At 43.9% G+C, this 12475-nt stretch overlaps 1 protein-coding gene across 1 annotated transcript in view; it reads right to left on the reverse strand.

Annotated features, from left to right (window-relative positions):
* Positions 1-12475, reverse strand: part of FAN1 (FANCD2 and FANCI associated nuclease 1) — a 234852-nt gene that overhangs the window by 55735 nt on the left and 166642 nt on the right. The window contains exons 10-11 of the mRNA XM_078684916.1: positions 7936-8104; positions 4618-4721 (exon numbers count right to left, since the gene is read on the reverse strand). Coding sequence (XP_078541042.1) covers positions 4618-4721; positions 7936-8104 — 273 coding nt within the window. The remainder of the gene's footprint in view (positions 1-4617; positions 4722-7935; positions 8105-12475) is intronic.

Consider the following 12475-nt stretch of genomic DNA (forward strand, 5'->3'; position numbering starts at 1 on the left):
TTGTATGCCCACCACTTACATAAAACAATTTATGCTCTTCATGCTACACTATGCTGCTGGTTTTTACTAGTTTGCACAGAGCATGTTTTAATGTGGGCACTGATGACAGTGTACATCTAGGGCCAGGGGCCTTAAGCCTTGGATGTGGCATTGGAACATTATATTATGGGGTACTCTCTTGTTTGCCAGTCAATAGCATTGCCTACATAAGACTCTCTAGGGAGACGTGGGCCACATGTGCACAGAAAGCCAACTGTCTGAACTGCCTGTAAAGATAGGCTGTTTAGTCATCTGGTCAATGGCTGGGTCAAACGAGTGACTTTAAATAATGTGAATGCTAAAAGTGATCAGAAGGTAAACGGTATTAAGCATTAGGATTGTACAATAGCAGCATGTGAGAGTTCAAATATCAAAAAGAGACTGAAATTGATTCCGAAAGAGTTGAGGTTAATTGGCAGTCTGTAACATAACCCAGGGCGCAGTAAAGTAATGCAATAGAGCCACTTTGTGGTAATATTGGTGCATGGCTTGCCTCTCCTATCTGGAAAGTGCCAGGCTCTAAAAACGTTTATATTGTGTAAATGGTTCTAAAGCGCGTTCTTCTTTTGTTTGATTACATAACTTTAGAGTGCAGAAGGCTAATGCATATGGTCTCAATTTCGCCCTTCATTGGCAATAAAACTAAAAATTCCAAGTATTAATGTTCCACCATGGGCTATGCACTCTCAACTCCTCATGCAAATTCCATATGTAAGCTGTCTCATTTACCCTGTGTTCCTATAAATATCTCTTGTGGCTTCGTACTTCTGAAAGCTCACCACAGATGAATAAGTTACCACAATGGTGGCATTTTCTCTTTGTAACTCACTTTAATTAGAAAAACTCTGTCAACATGATTGTTCAACACGTAACAGTATTCCTAGCTTTTAACAGTCAGTTTAGAGCAGCAGATGCAGTGTTAGAGCAGAGAAGATAAATTACAATGTTTAAATGCAAAGTTAAACTTTACACATAGATTTACTTAGACCGGTATTGCAACAGTATGTCACCCTCTTTGAACGTTTTAATAAAGGTTACATTTCCCCGAACATTCTAAGATTGGAGCTAACAGAGTAAACTGATGTTCCAGCATCAGCACAGAATCTTCCTCGAAGTCCTTCGGCTCTTTTGGCACTTGACACCAACAGCCTTCTCTGTATGATATGGTGTAGCAAATAGTTTTTTTTTTTAGGGGGGGGGGGAAGCAGGAGGGAATACGCGTAGGTCATGGGCCATGCCCAGACAAATTTTATATTTATTTTGCTAGTTATCTGCCATCATTACACATCATATCTCTGAAGTGCAATAATGAAACCTCGAACTCTTCAATAGAAGATAATAACAATGGCAAATAAAATGAAAAGTGAATACCTAAAAACTCATTTAAAAATACGGTAAAAGACTCTTTAGCAGTGGCGGAGTAATCTGACAAATTATAAATTGTAAAGGAAAGGACAAATAAAGGGAGATTCCTCACCTCACAATTATTTCGCAGGTGTGAAAATGGATCTGGAAACTCCTGGGTGCGAGTAGGTGGCGTACGGCTACAACCAACATCGTTCGGTTCCGGAGGTGACGAGCAGAGGCACATGTAACGCCACCCATGCGAGCTGACATCAGTTGCTTTCCTAGGCTGTCCGTGTTCTCAAACGCAGAGCCTATCATCAGATTGGTATGACCCATGAGCAGATCCCTAAATTGCGATCTTTTTATTTGGAAAAAGTCCAGTTCACGGAATGGGGAGGTGGGCGAGTTGGTGAGAAATCTGCAGGTAGAGCCTCCACCAGAAGATCATTACCGAAGGAAAGTAATTTCTTCTTCTGATGGATACTTCTAGCCACAGATTCCTCACCTTGTGAATAGATACCACAACAGTACCTCCCCAGGTGATGGTCTGTGAACTGACTCAGACCAAGCAAGTAAAATTTCCCTCTCGGCAGACCCTACGGTCGAGACAGTAGTTGGCAATCTTGTCTTCAGCACCCAGCCGTCGAGGTAGGGAAAGACTGGTAACCCTGGACCTCAGAAGATGTGATGCACTCTCCACCATCACTTTCGTAAACAAACGAGGGGCACTGGTGAGGCCAAAGGGGAGCAATGTTAACTAAAAATGTTCCTGTCCACTGTGAACCACAAGTAAAACATGTGGGCTCGTAGGTCAGGGATCTGGAAATAAACGTCCAGCTGGTCAAATTACCCTATTCACTCTCCAGTGTCTAAGCCAGACAGGACCTCGGCTAGCGTAAGCATCCTGAATTTTTCCAAGGCCGGGGGCCCACTTTATGGCCCCTTTGGCCAAAAGAACCTGCACTTCCTGCTGCAAGACAGACAGAGGGTCCTCCTTCAGCTGCCCTGATCGTGATTGATACTGCAGAAAGGTAGAAAGAAAGGGGAGGGTGTAGCCTGGATGTACAGTATGGAGGAGGCAACTGCCTGAAATACTCGTGAAACCCCTGGATGATATTTTGGATTGTGCCTCCGGCAGGTTGGTTATGTGCCAGCAAGGACACACTAAATCAGTTTTGCAGCTGCGGATGCTATTGAGGCAGGGGAAAGAACCTGCACTTTGTCCCTGCTGTCCTAATTCTCTTTGAGAACAGTGGCCTCAGCCAGAAAAGGGCTGGTGGAGGCACTTAGCATTGGCGAAAATGAGTCACCTGACTGTAGCTACAGCGAAGGCAAATTGTTAGTGGAAATATCTGGTGAAAACATGCTGTTCCCTACTCTCCTTAAACCGTTCCAAGGCTGAATCCACTTTTTGGTCAAAAAGCGAGGAGCCATCAAACGGCATGTACTTTCAGGGATGCGTGGACCTCCCCCAGAGAACTTCATCCAGGCGTAATGTCAAAGTTTCATGATGGTGTCCCATGCTTGATCCACGCATTCACCGGTTACCAAACAGAACATATTACAAATTTAACTGCATTGAGAACATCCCGAATAACTTGAGTAAGGAAATCCCGAAGGCCATCTGAACAGTCGGTAAAAACTGTGTCACTGTGTCCCAAAGGGCTTGTGAGTAGCAGCAGAGTAGACAGCTGGCCTTCCCTGAATTTAGAGCAAGGTACATAGAGGATAAAATCCACAAGTCAAATGTCTCTATTCTACTCACAATCAGGCGGAGAGGTAGAGAAAGTGTGGGGATTGATTTTGCTGGTGGATGCCTGTAGCACCAAACTCTCTGGCACAGGATGTTCCATAAGACAGGCTGGGTCGCCTGGTGCAGGATGATGGTGACAGGCAACCTGCCTATTAAGAGGTGGACCTGAACATGGTTTCGCCCAAGTGCCCAAAACAGTATCCGTGAGGGCCTTATTAAATGGCAGTACTCACTCTGCAGAAGCCTGACCTGGATGAAATACCTTAATAGTCCCCCGGCAGCATCGATGTGAAGGAAACTGGTGAGGGTGTGGCACAGGAACTGAACCCAGGCCCGGAGTCAGTGCTGAATCTGATGCAGGTTCAAAGGGGCACACATGATGCCAAGGCATGAACGGCCAGCAGACGTCTGACTGGAGATCTTGGGGTCCAAAGATGTGCCTGAGTGAGTTGATAAAGAGCCAGAAATTTTCGCTCTGAAGGCCTTAGCTTGCTGCAACGTCACCGAAAAGACGCAGAAATTCATGGTGCTCTGAGACAAGACTTGGAATTGGCTTCGATGAAGATTGCGAGGAGACCAGAAGATAGGTGGACACACTTACTATGGAGTTTGAGAGTGGATAGAAAAGGCCAATTCCTGCTTTGACTTCTTATGCTTCTTCTTGGACTAACTCAAATCCTTCAATCTGTGATGATGATATGTCACGGGAACAATACCTTCAGTTTGACTTCGACTGGTCACGTCATGCAATCTTCTTGTGTTTATTAAAAAAGATTGGCCTTGCAGTCTCGTATGGCAATTAGGTTCATCTGGGTAGTGTCCTCATATGGCGTTGAGTTATGCTCCAACCCAAGGAACCAATGATGCACTTTGTGAGCGTTTATCATAGGCATCTGCTTGCGACAGTCACTAAACAGTTTCAAGCACTGTTTTGGGGTCACAATTTCCCTTGCACACTGGTAAAATGTTTACAATAGTTTGGTCTAGAAGAGACCAAGGAGAACCTCTGCATTCACATCTGAAAGTGAGGAAAGAAAGAAACTGATATCAGTGAGCATGGGTGGGACTTGTTCACCTATTCAGAAAGGCAATGAGCTTAATTGAGGGATAGCTGAGCGTTTGGGGTAACAGTGTGTTATGTACTTCTGTTAAGCGCTTAGAGACCGGCGGTGATAGGCACTATATAAACAATCTGTAACATAACAACATAACATAACTTGTATATGGCTCTGCTCATCACATCCATAGTGGAATGACATTGACACAGAGCCTCATGACGCCACCTTCTAGAGCGCAGGAGTACTACTTTAAAGTGGCTGGATTCAGTCTAACGCCTGGAACATTTTCACACGTTTAAGTTTCTGCATTTCAAAGTGTGCCTCAAAAACCTTATTAATTTTTCTAAAGAGAACTCGTTCTTAGACTTTCTTAATGTATTAGCATCATTTTAACTCATCAAAACAAATATTTGAAAATACCTGATATAAATTTCTGAAGACATCTGGCACACCTTCCATAAAGATTATGTCCCACATAAGCAAGCTAAACAGTGTGCTAAATGTGGATCCTTCACCATGAATACCTAGAGTAAATCAGATAAACAAGTTCTGAAAACATGAAGCCTCCAAAAGATAAATATTTAACAGAGATGTACAGGATATTAAGGATCCCCTTGATTATATTTTCACAACTATTCAATTTTTTCAAATAGTTTTGATACCCTTTTCTTTGCTGGGTGAATCTCAAGTTCATGTGTACCTCTATCCTTGTTTGATTCTCTCTCTCCAATTGACCTGTACTTATAGTTTCTTTGTTTATGCCACTGAACATAGTACACCATATTTTGTTGACACCAAAGTCGCGAGCTGATGCTTCCTTTTCCAGTATCGAGCTGTGTTCCACAAGTCTTCCTTATTTTTCGGAGACTCTAAATTGAAAGGGGACTTGAAGGAAACAGACCTGTGCCTGCTATAGCAGCAAGAGAGGCAAACATTTAATAAGGAGGACAGCAGGATCAGTACCTCACATCTACTTTTGGTCTCATTTGCTACTGCCAGGTTTTATTGTGTCTGTTAGAAAGAAATTATTTTACCATTATTAGTTCAAAGGGTCCCTCATGCTGAAATGGATAAAGGTGCACATGTGGCACTGTGACCCTCTTGCATGCAAAGTATTGTTGACTCGTTGTAAGTGGCTGGTTTTCTACTTAAATATAATTTGTGACGTGTTAACTTACATACAGACTGCAAAAGACGGCACTGTCGTATCAGGAAATTGCAAAGTTCTTGAAAATAAAGCGTGAGAGAATCTGTTCATTTTTGATTTGCTGTTGAGAAAAACACTACAGTGGTATTATTTACTGGCATGGAGTTAACCGTATTGGAAGATATGAGCTTATTTTAAGCACCCTTAAGGTGGGCATTGGGGATAATAACAAGTCTCACAGTGACACAGGCTGAAAGGGAATACATGAGAAACAGAGCTACCATTGGCCTCCGTGATTCTGTCTGCCCTTCTTAGCAGATTTTTCTGGAAAGAGAATGGGGTCTGCTAGCGGTATGTGGGTGTATTCTTCATTTTCTACCACTCACTCCCTCTGTAGAGATATAACCAAGGGAAAGAAGCTGTTTATGTTTCAGGAGTGTAGACAATGGTGATGTGTGTGTTTGTTTATAATATTCCTCCTATTGTCATGTCCTCAGAGACACAATGGACGCGGGCAGAATAGATGTTTCCATCACTTAGGCCCACATCAGCAAGCTTGGTCATAAACAGCACAGAAGTTCCAGTAATTTAAGAACAGGCCAGGAAGCCATATCGAAATTGCTTGGACAGAGCTAGGGCACTGGTCAGACAAATCACCTTCCCAAGTGTTTTAAAAAAGAACGGGTAGTAGTGTTCTCTAAATAGAGAAACGTCTGCACATTCATTGACCTCACTATATTAACCGTTTGGACATACCGTGTTTGCGGGAGCGAGCGTCACTGTGGTCGGAACTTATTAAGGTTCCTGACTTCCCCTTTATGCTGCAGTCAATTGGATAAGACCCTATACACTTTACAGGACAGGATTATTTGGACATATGACTCTTTGATAGTAACTGTGGTTGATCGGACAATATTAAAAGAAGGGACTCTTATCACCTATTGATCCGACCAGTTAAATGAATACATGGAATACCCTCTGCTAGGACAGTAATCATATCTGGGGGCTCCTGCAGTGTTTTAAGTGTTGATCGCTTGATAATATCGACTGTACGCAGGGTGGCCATATATGAATGAGAGTCCATATTTGGATCAATTTATACGCTTAGTGTTTCTGACTGCTACTAGTGCCTTGAAAAAGTCTCTTTGAGATGAAACACGTGTCGGCAGGTCGTGTGCTGGGAAGTTTTTAAAGAAATTTTGGAATAAAGAATATCAAGACTACTACATGCTTTGGATCCTTATATTTTGTTGATCATTATTGTTATTAGTGCTACCTCTACTGGGTTATAGTGGGTGATATTTATACCCATTGATTGTATATACATTTGCTGACTTAATAGTGACTACAGGTATGCTGTCCGAGCCCTTCCTTCTGTGTCACCTTCCCAAGTGTGTAGGGGGCATGCCTTGTTGGTGTTTGTGCTTTGGTTGCATTGTGTGTTGGAGAGACTAGGGCTATGCATGAAGTACCCTCATGTGAGGGTAGACTGCACTGGTATTGTCTGTGCTGCACTTTCCTTTGAGTCTGATGGAACCTTTCAGTGCTGTTGACTGTGCAGCACCAATGTTATCCGAGCTCTTTCTATTCTGAGTGCGTGGTTAGCTCGAACGGTTACTGCTTTTGCTGCAGTGTCTGTGTGTTCGCAAGCGTGCCCTTCCGTTGACAAATAGAACTTCTTTTATGCACATAAGAATACTTGAACTACTGCACTACTGCAGCCTATGCTCTATTTATTCAGTGTCTCTCAATGAAGGCTGCTGTGCTGCTGTTTGATCTGCACATGTTCTGAGCATGTACCGAAGCTTGAGAGAGGGTGAAACTGTACAACGGCTGTCAGTACTATGCCTGTTTGTGTGGTAGTGAGGCTTGTGCACCAGTTATACGGGCTGCCGTGTGTGTGTTTAAAGTTTACACTGCTGCTATCCATACAATACCAGTACTATGGGCAATAGCGAAACTTAAAAACCCCTCTGTCATTATATAAAAGGTGAAACGTGGGGCCTCTTCTGATCTTGCAAGACAGGGTGATACTTCAGTCAGCATGCTAATGAGCACATACCTTCTTTCAAAAGAGGGACAGAGTACAAATTAAACTTTCCAATGACATGTGAAAAGTGATTCATAAATCGCATGTGGTACTTCCTCCTTTAAACTTACATTTACCCCAGCAGCCTCCATATGCTACTAAGGCATAATGTCACCAATCGGGCAGAATCATTTTTCTATGCCTTGGGGTATGTTGCCCAGAAAGAGATACAAATGCTTTTAAAATGCAATTTTAAAATTAAAGGATCTCTTGAATCCTCACAGTAGCTTATGCCACAAAATGATCAAGAATGCTCCTAGAATAGAACAACTACTGCAAAATAAACCGAAGCAAACACTAATGAAGCTAACAAACATGTCTGAGGAGCTCATAAATCAAATTTGATGCAATTATATTTGTAGAGGGGTGATGTTCCAGTAGAGAAATGTGATCAACATGAATGAAGTCTCCCCTTAGCAACCTCTCCTTTCCCAAAATATATTTTCTGGTGCCATTTTGCCATTGCTTGTGACACAAAAGCATGATACAGAGCGGACTTTACCCTGATCATAGCCCTGCTGCCTGTAGTGGGCCAATGCCAGCTCTTCAACGGAACACATGACCGTAGAACGCATTGATCCTTCGCCACTCTCCTCATCACACACCTCCTCATGTAGAAAAATAGACTTCCCCATCCCGGTGTGAGGAAACATCTTCCCTTTGATGGTAACCTGCAAAAAAATATAACGGAATTATTTTTTCAGACTATCAGATGGTTATAGATGTCAAATGAAATGCATCAGCTCCTTCCTGGAAACAGGCAACTCTTCTGAGTTGGTGGTACCATGATGTATTTCGTATAGAGGCCCAAAAGATCTGCGGGCACATGCATCATTGTTAATTGCATTCGCAAACGGTGCGAATCACAATTTTCGGCCGTTTGCGAATGCAATTGACAAAATTGGGATGCATCATGTTTTTTGCAAACTTAGAAATCGCAATCATATTGGGATTTCTAAAATTGCCATTGCATTTAAGAAATCGCAATTTAAGATTTCTTAAATGCAATGCATGAACATTTAAAATTTGCGAATTGGCAAATAGGGAGAGGTAAATTACCATGAAGTTGACTTTCATGGTAATTTGCGAAAACTTTCAAAAATGCACAAAAGTGCATTTATGAAAGTTTCATTTTACACATACACATGCCCTTGGGGTGCAGGGAGGGGTCCTTTGGACCCCCCTGCACCCTTGAAATTGCATTTTCAATTTGCGATTCGCAAATCGCGAATCGCAAATTGAAAATGACTTCCCATTCATTCCTATGGGCCTCTATGCTCATAGGAATCAATGGGAAGGGATTCCTTAATTGCGATTCGCAAATTGTGAATCGCAATTAAGGAATTTTAAGAAATCGCCAAAAAATTGCGATTTCTTAATGCATAGCCTTTTGCGGTTTCTTAATTGTGATTCCTTAATTTTCGCAATTAAGAAATCGCAAACGGCAACAATGATGCATGTGGCCGCTGGTCTTTTAATAAGGAAGGTGTGCATTCAAAGAAAACATACACAAAGGGAGCACCATACACTCAAACACAAGAAAAACTGAAACAATAAAATCAGTAGTTATTCGTGTTAACTCTTTTTTGCTCCATAAAAAAATCAAGGAGATGGTGTCTTTCCAGTACAATTTGTCTTATTTCCTTCCTTCCTTCATTTTTATTGTCAATTCTCCCTTTCATGTTTTTTCTTCTGTCTCTTTCACTTGTTTTGTCTTTTTCATGTAACTTTTCCTCACCACCGTACCTGCCTTAGTTTCCACCACTCCAACCCCTCTTTCAAGCAAACCATTATTAACACCCCATGCCAGGAGGTGCATGGATGGTGGTATGCTTACTCCCCATTAAGATGTGACTGCAGTCGACAGAACGTTATTTGCACTTAACATATCTTCCTGCTGCTCTATACGCCAGACAAATGACACAGATCGACTGAAGTCTTTCAATTTAAGACATGAGGGGTGCTCTGTGTCTGTAACAAGACAGTGTCACACAGCCCTGCTCTTTGTGTTGAGGTACCTAGAAAGGGCTGAGATAATAAATGGGACCAGACATATTCCTGCTGTTCCTTTTATAGTGGGGAAGTCTGCTAAGAAATGAACATGAGCACTGCTAGCTACAGGGTCTTTGGTGACAGTCATCTGTGCTCCTACATAAAGAAGCAGCTGAGTTACTAAAGAAAGTTCATGACCCGCAAGATGCTTTGAGTTATTTGCAGTTGCTGGTCACACTGCGACTGATGTTTATTTTTCTTGGGCTATGCATATTTGATTATGCGTTTATTTGAAAGCTTGTGCGATGACAGCTAAGCATGGATTGTGTCATGCATGTGGGCATGTGTTTATTTGAAACAATGCATGACTGCGCAAGGCACTTCACCTTTGTGTTCTCTGCAGTGTTCACTATTCTAGCCAATTTTTTGGCAGGCGGGCGCTTGTGTGAGTTGTACAATTAACTTTATGTTGGTCTTCTGTGCAGCGTGTACCTTTATAAAAAGATGTCCATCAGAGGTGAAGAAAGAACAAACACAGCTCAATCGTTCTTGATTAAACACGGCCACCATGGTTTGTACAGGTGATTTTGAAGAATGTCAAGCCTAGTTTCAGCACATTAAATTCCAAGCTTCATTCTCACAAGGAGACAGTAGGGATGAAAGTTGATCTTGGTAACCCTGGGGCTGTATCATGGATATGTTCCACTTTGGTGTGCAGACTCAGAACGGGTCGATGCACCTGATTTTGCTCAAACTGTTGTGTCTGCAGCACATACTAGGTAAAAGAGCATTGCCTGCTTATTTATGTTACCGAGCAGCACGGTCAGCATCTCATGCAGTAACTGGTAGATTTTCTGAGTTAATGTATGCGCTGCAGGCACCCCTCTTTCAGCAAGGACCCCTTACGGGCCTGGTCATGACTGGGGAAGATTTTTATAATATGGCCCTGGTCCTTCTGAATGTGGCTCCTTAGGGGTGCTTTTGAGACTTTCACAACATGAAATTAATGACAGAAGCGTTGGAAACAGTGCTTCACAGGAGGCTATTTATTTTGGAGGCGTCCTTGTGCATTATCAACCTTGTTTTCACAACTTGACAATATAGCTTTGTTAAACCTGGCATCTTTGGCGTGGTTTCCCCCTATCTTTTTGCCTCTACCTCCTGTATTTTTGATGCTGTGCTGGATTTCGTTTTTGCTGTTTTAGATGCTTTGGGCACTTTGCCACTGCTGTTCAGTGTCAAAGTGCAAGTGCTCCATGTGTAAATTGTTATTATGATTGATTATCCATGATTGGCATATTTGTGTCACCAAGAAGTCCCTAGTAAAGTGCACTGAGTGTGCCAGGGCTGGTGATAACAAATGCTACTAGTGGGCATGCAGCACTGATTGTGCCACCCACATGAGTAGCCCTAAAATGGTGTCTCAGGCCTGCCACCGCAGTGCCTGTGTGCAGTCTGTGAACTGCCATGTCCTCTTGGTCAGTGTCCCCACTAGCCAGTCCTAACCCTTCCCTTTCTGTACACATTGGTCACCCCTATGGAAGGCCCAAGGTACCCCCTTGGGCAGAGTGCAGTGTATGTGAAAGGTAGAGCATGTACTTGTGCAGGTGACATGCTCAGGTAGTGAATTACAGCCATTTTCGTTTTTCACTATTGTAAGGCTATCTTGCCCCATAGGCTATCATGGGGAATGCTGGCTACAGTGGCCACCAGCATATATTCCCATAGCAGCAAGATAGGACATAAAAGTATGGTATCCCTGAACTCAGAATTTAATAACACATCCTTTAGGAAAGGTTGTTTTTAAATCCTGTATTTGAGAACAGCACTTTTAGAAAGTTGCTGTTCTCTTGTCTGACCTTCCTGTGCGCCTAGGCCTGTTTTGAATTGGCTGTCTGGTTTGAGAGTGACAGAGGCTGGGAGCCCCCAGGAGACTGGCTGAGTCAGCCCTAGGCTGAATGACTGCATCTTGAGTGGTGGGAGGGGATAGCACCTGGGCCTGAATAGGGCTGTGCCTGCCTTCCACAATGCTGGCTCCACTTCCTGCTGGGCGGCTGACGACCCTGCCCCTCTACCTGAAAGGAAAGGAGAGGCCAGGAGACCAAAGTGCTCAAGGAACACCCAGAACTGGTTCAGACCGGGCTCAGAGCCTTCCTGCACAAAGGGATCAAAGACTTTTAGGGGTATAAGTACAGGACCCCTGACTACAGAAGATTAGATCATCCTGGAATCAAGAAGGAACCTCTGCCAAGGAGAAAGCTGAAACTGAAGAAGGAAGACTGTCCTGCTGTTGCTCTGCTGGACTGACCGGCTGTTGCTGTGCTGCCAAGGAGAGGGGAAGGACTTTGCTTTTGGTGCTGTGTCCTCCTGCTTGAAGAAATCTCCAAGGGCCCGAGAAGAGCTGGCTCCCTTTTAAGAAGTCTCAGGGACAAAAGGACTTCACCCCCAGCTTCCCTGAACTCTGCTGAGAGAGTTCTGTCCTTCCTAGAGTGCTTGGGCCAGTTGTGGTGCCTCTGGAAGTTGTACCTGTCTTGGGAAGCTGGAAACCAAGCTTTTAAAGCCTTTCTACAAGTTTTGTCGCATCGCTCGCTTGCGGAGTGCATACCCGACAGTGCGAGGAAATTCCTGCCACTACGATGGCCGAGATCGACGCAGTGCCTGTTGCCGCTGCCAGAGTCTTCGCATCCTTCGTTTGCGGGACGCACCAGAACGGTGCGGGAAGATTACCATCACTGCGAGTGTCGTCGCTGGGTGAGATCGTCGCACCGCTTGCTTGCGGATTGCATCACGTCGCTGCAAGTGTCGTCGCAGAGCCAGCGCATCGAGGAGCTGCGAGAGGAAGATCACCGCTGCTCCGCGCATTGTCGCCCCAGAGATCGTTGCAACTCCAAAGATCATTGCATCGTGCCTTTGCAAGCTTCTTTCACTACGGAACCTCCGCACCAGAATCCATACAAGGTATCGCATCCCTCCCCATTCAGATCGGAGTCACCGCATCACGCCCGCTACATCCAGCGGGGCTGTTGCATCGCCTCCCCAGGGTCTCAGGA

This window comes from Lissotriton helveticus, chromosome 3_2 (genome assembly GCF_964261635.1).
Source record: "Lissotriton helveticus chromosome 3_2, aLisHel1.1, whole genome shotgun sequence".
Lineage (NCBI taxonomy): Eukaryota > Metazoa > Chordata > Amphibia > Caudata > Salamandridae > Lissotriton > Lissotriton helveticus.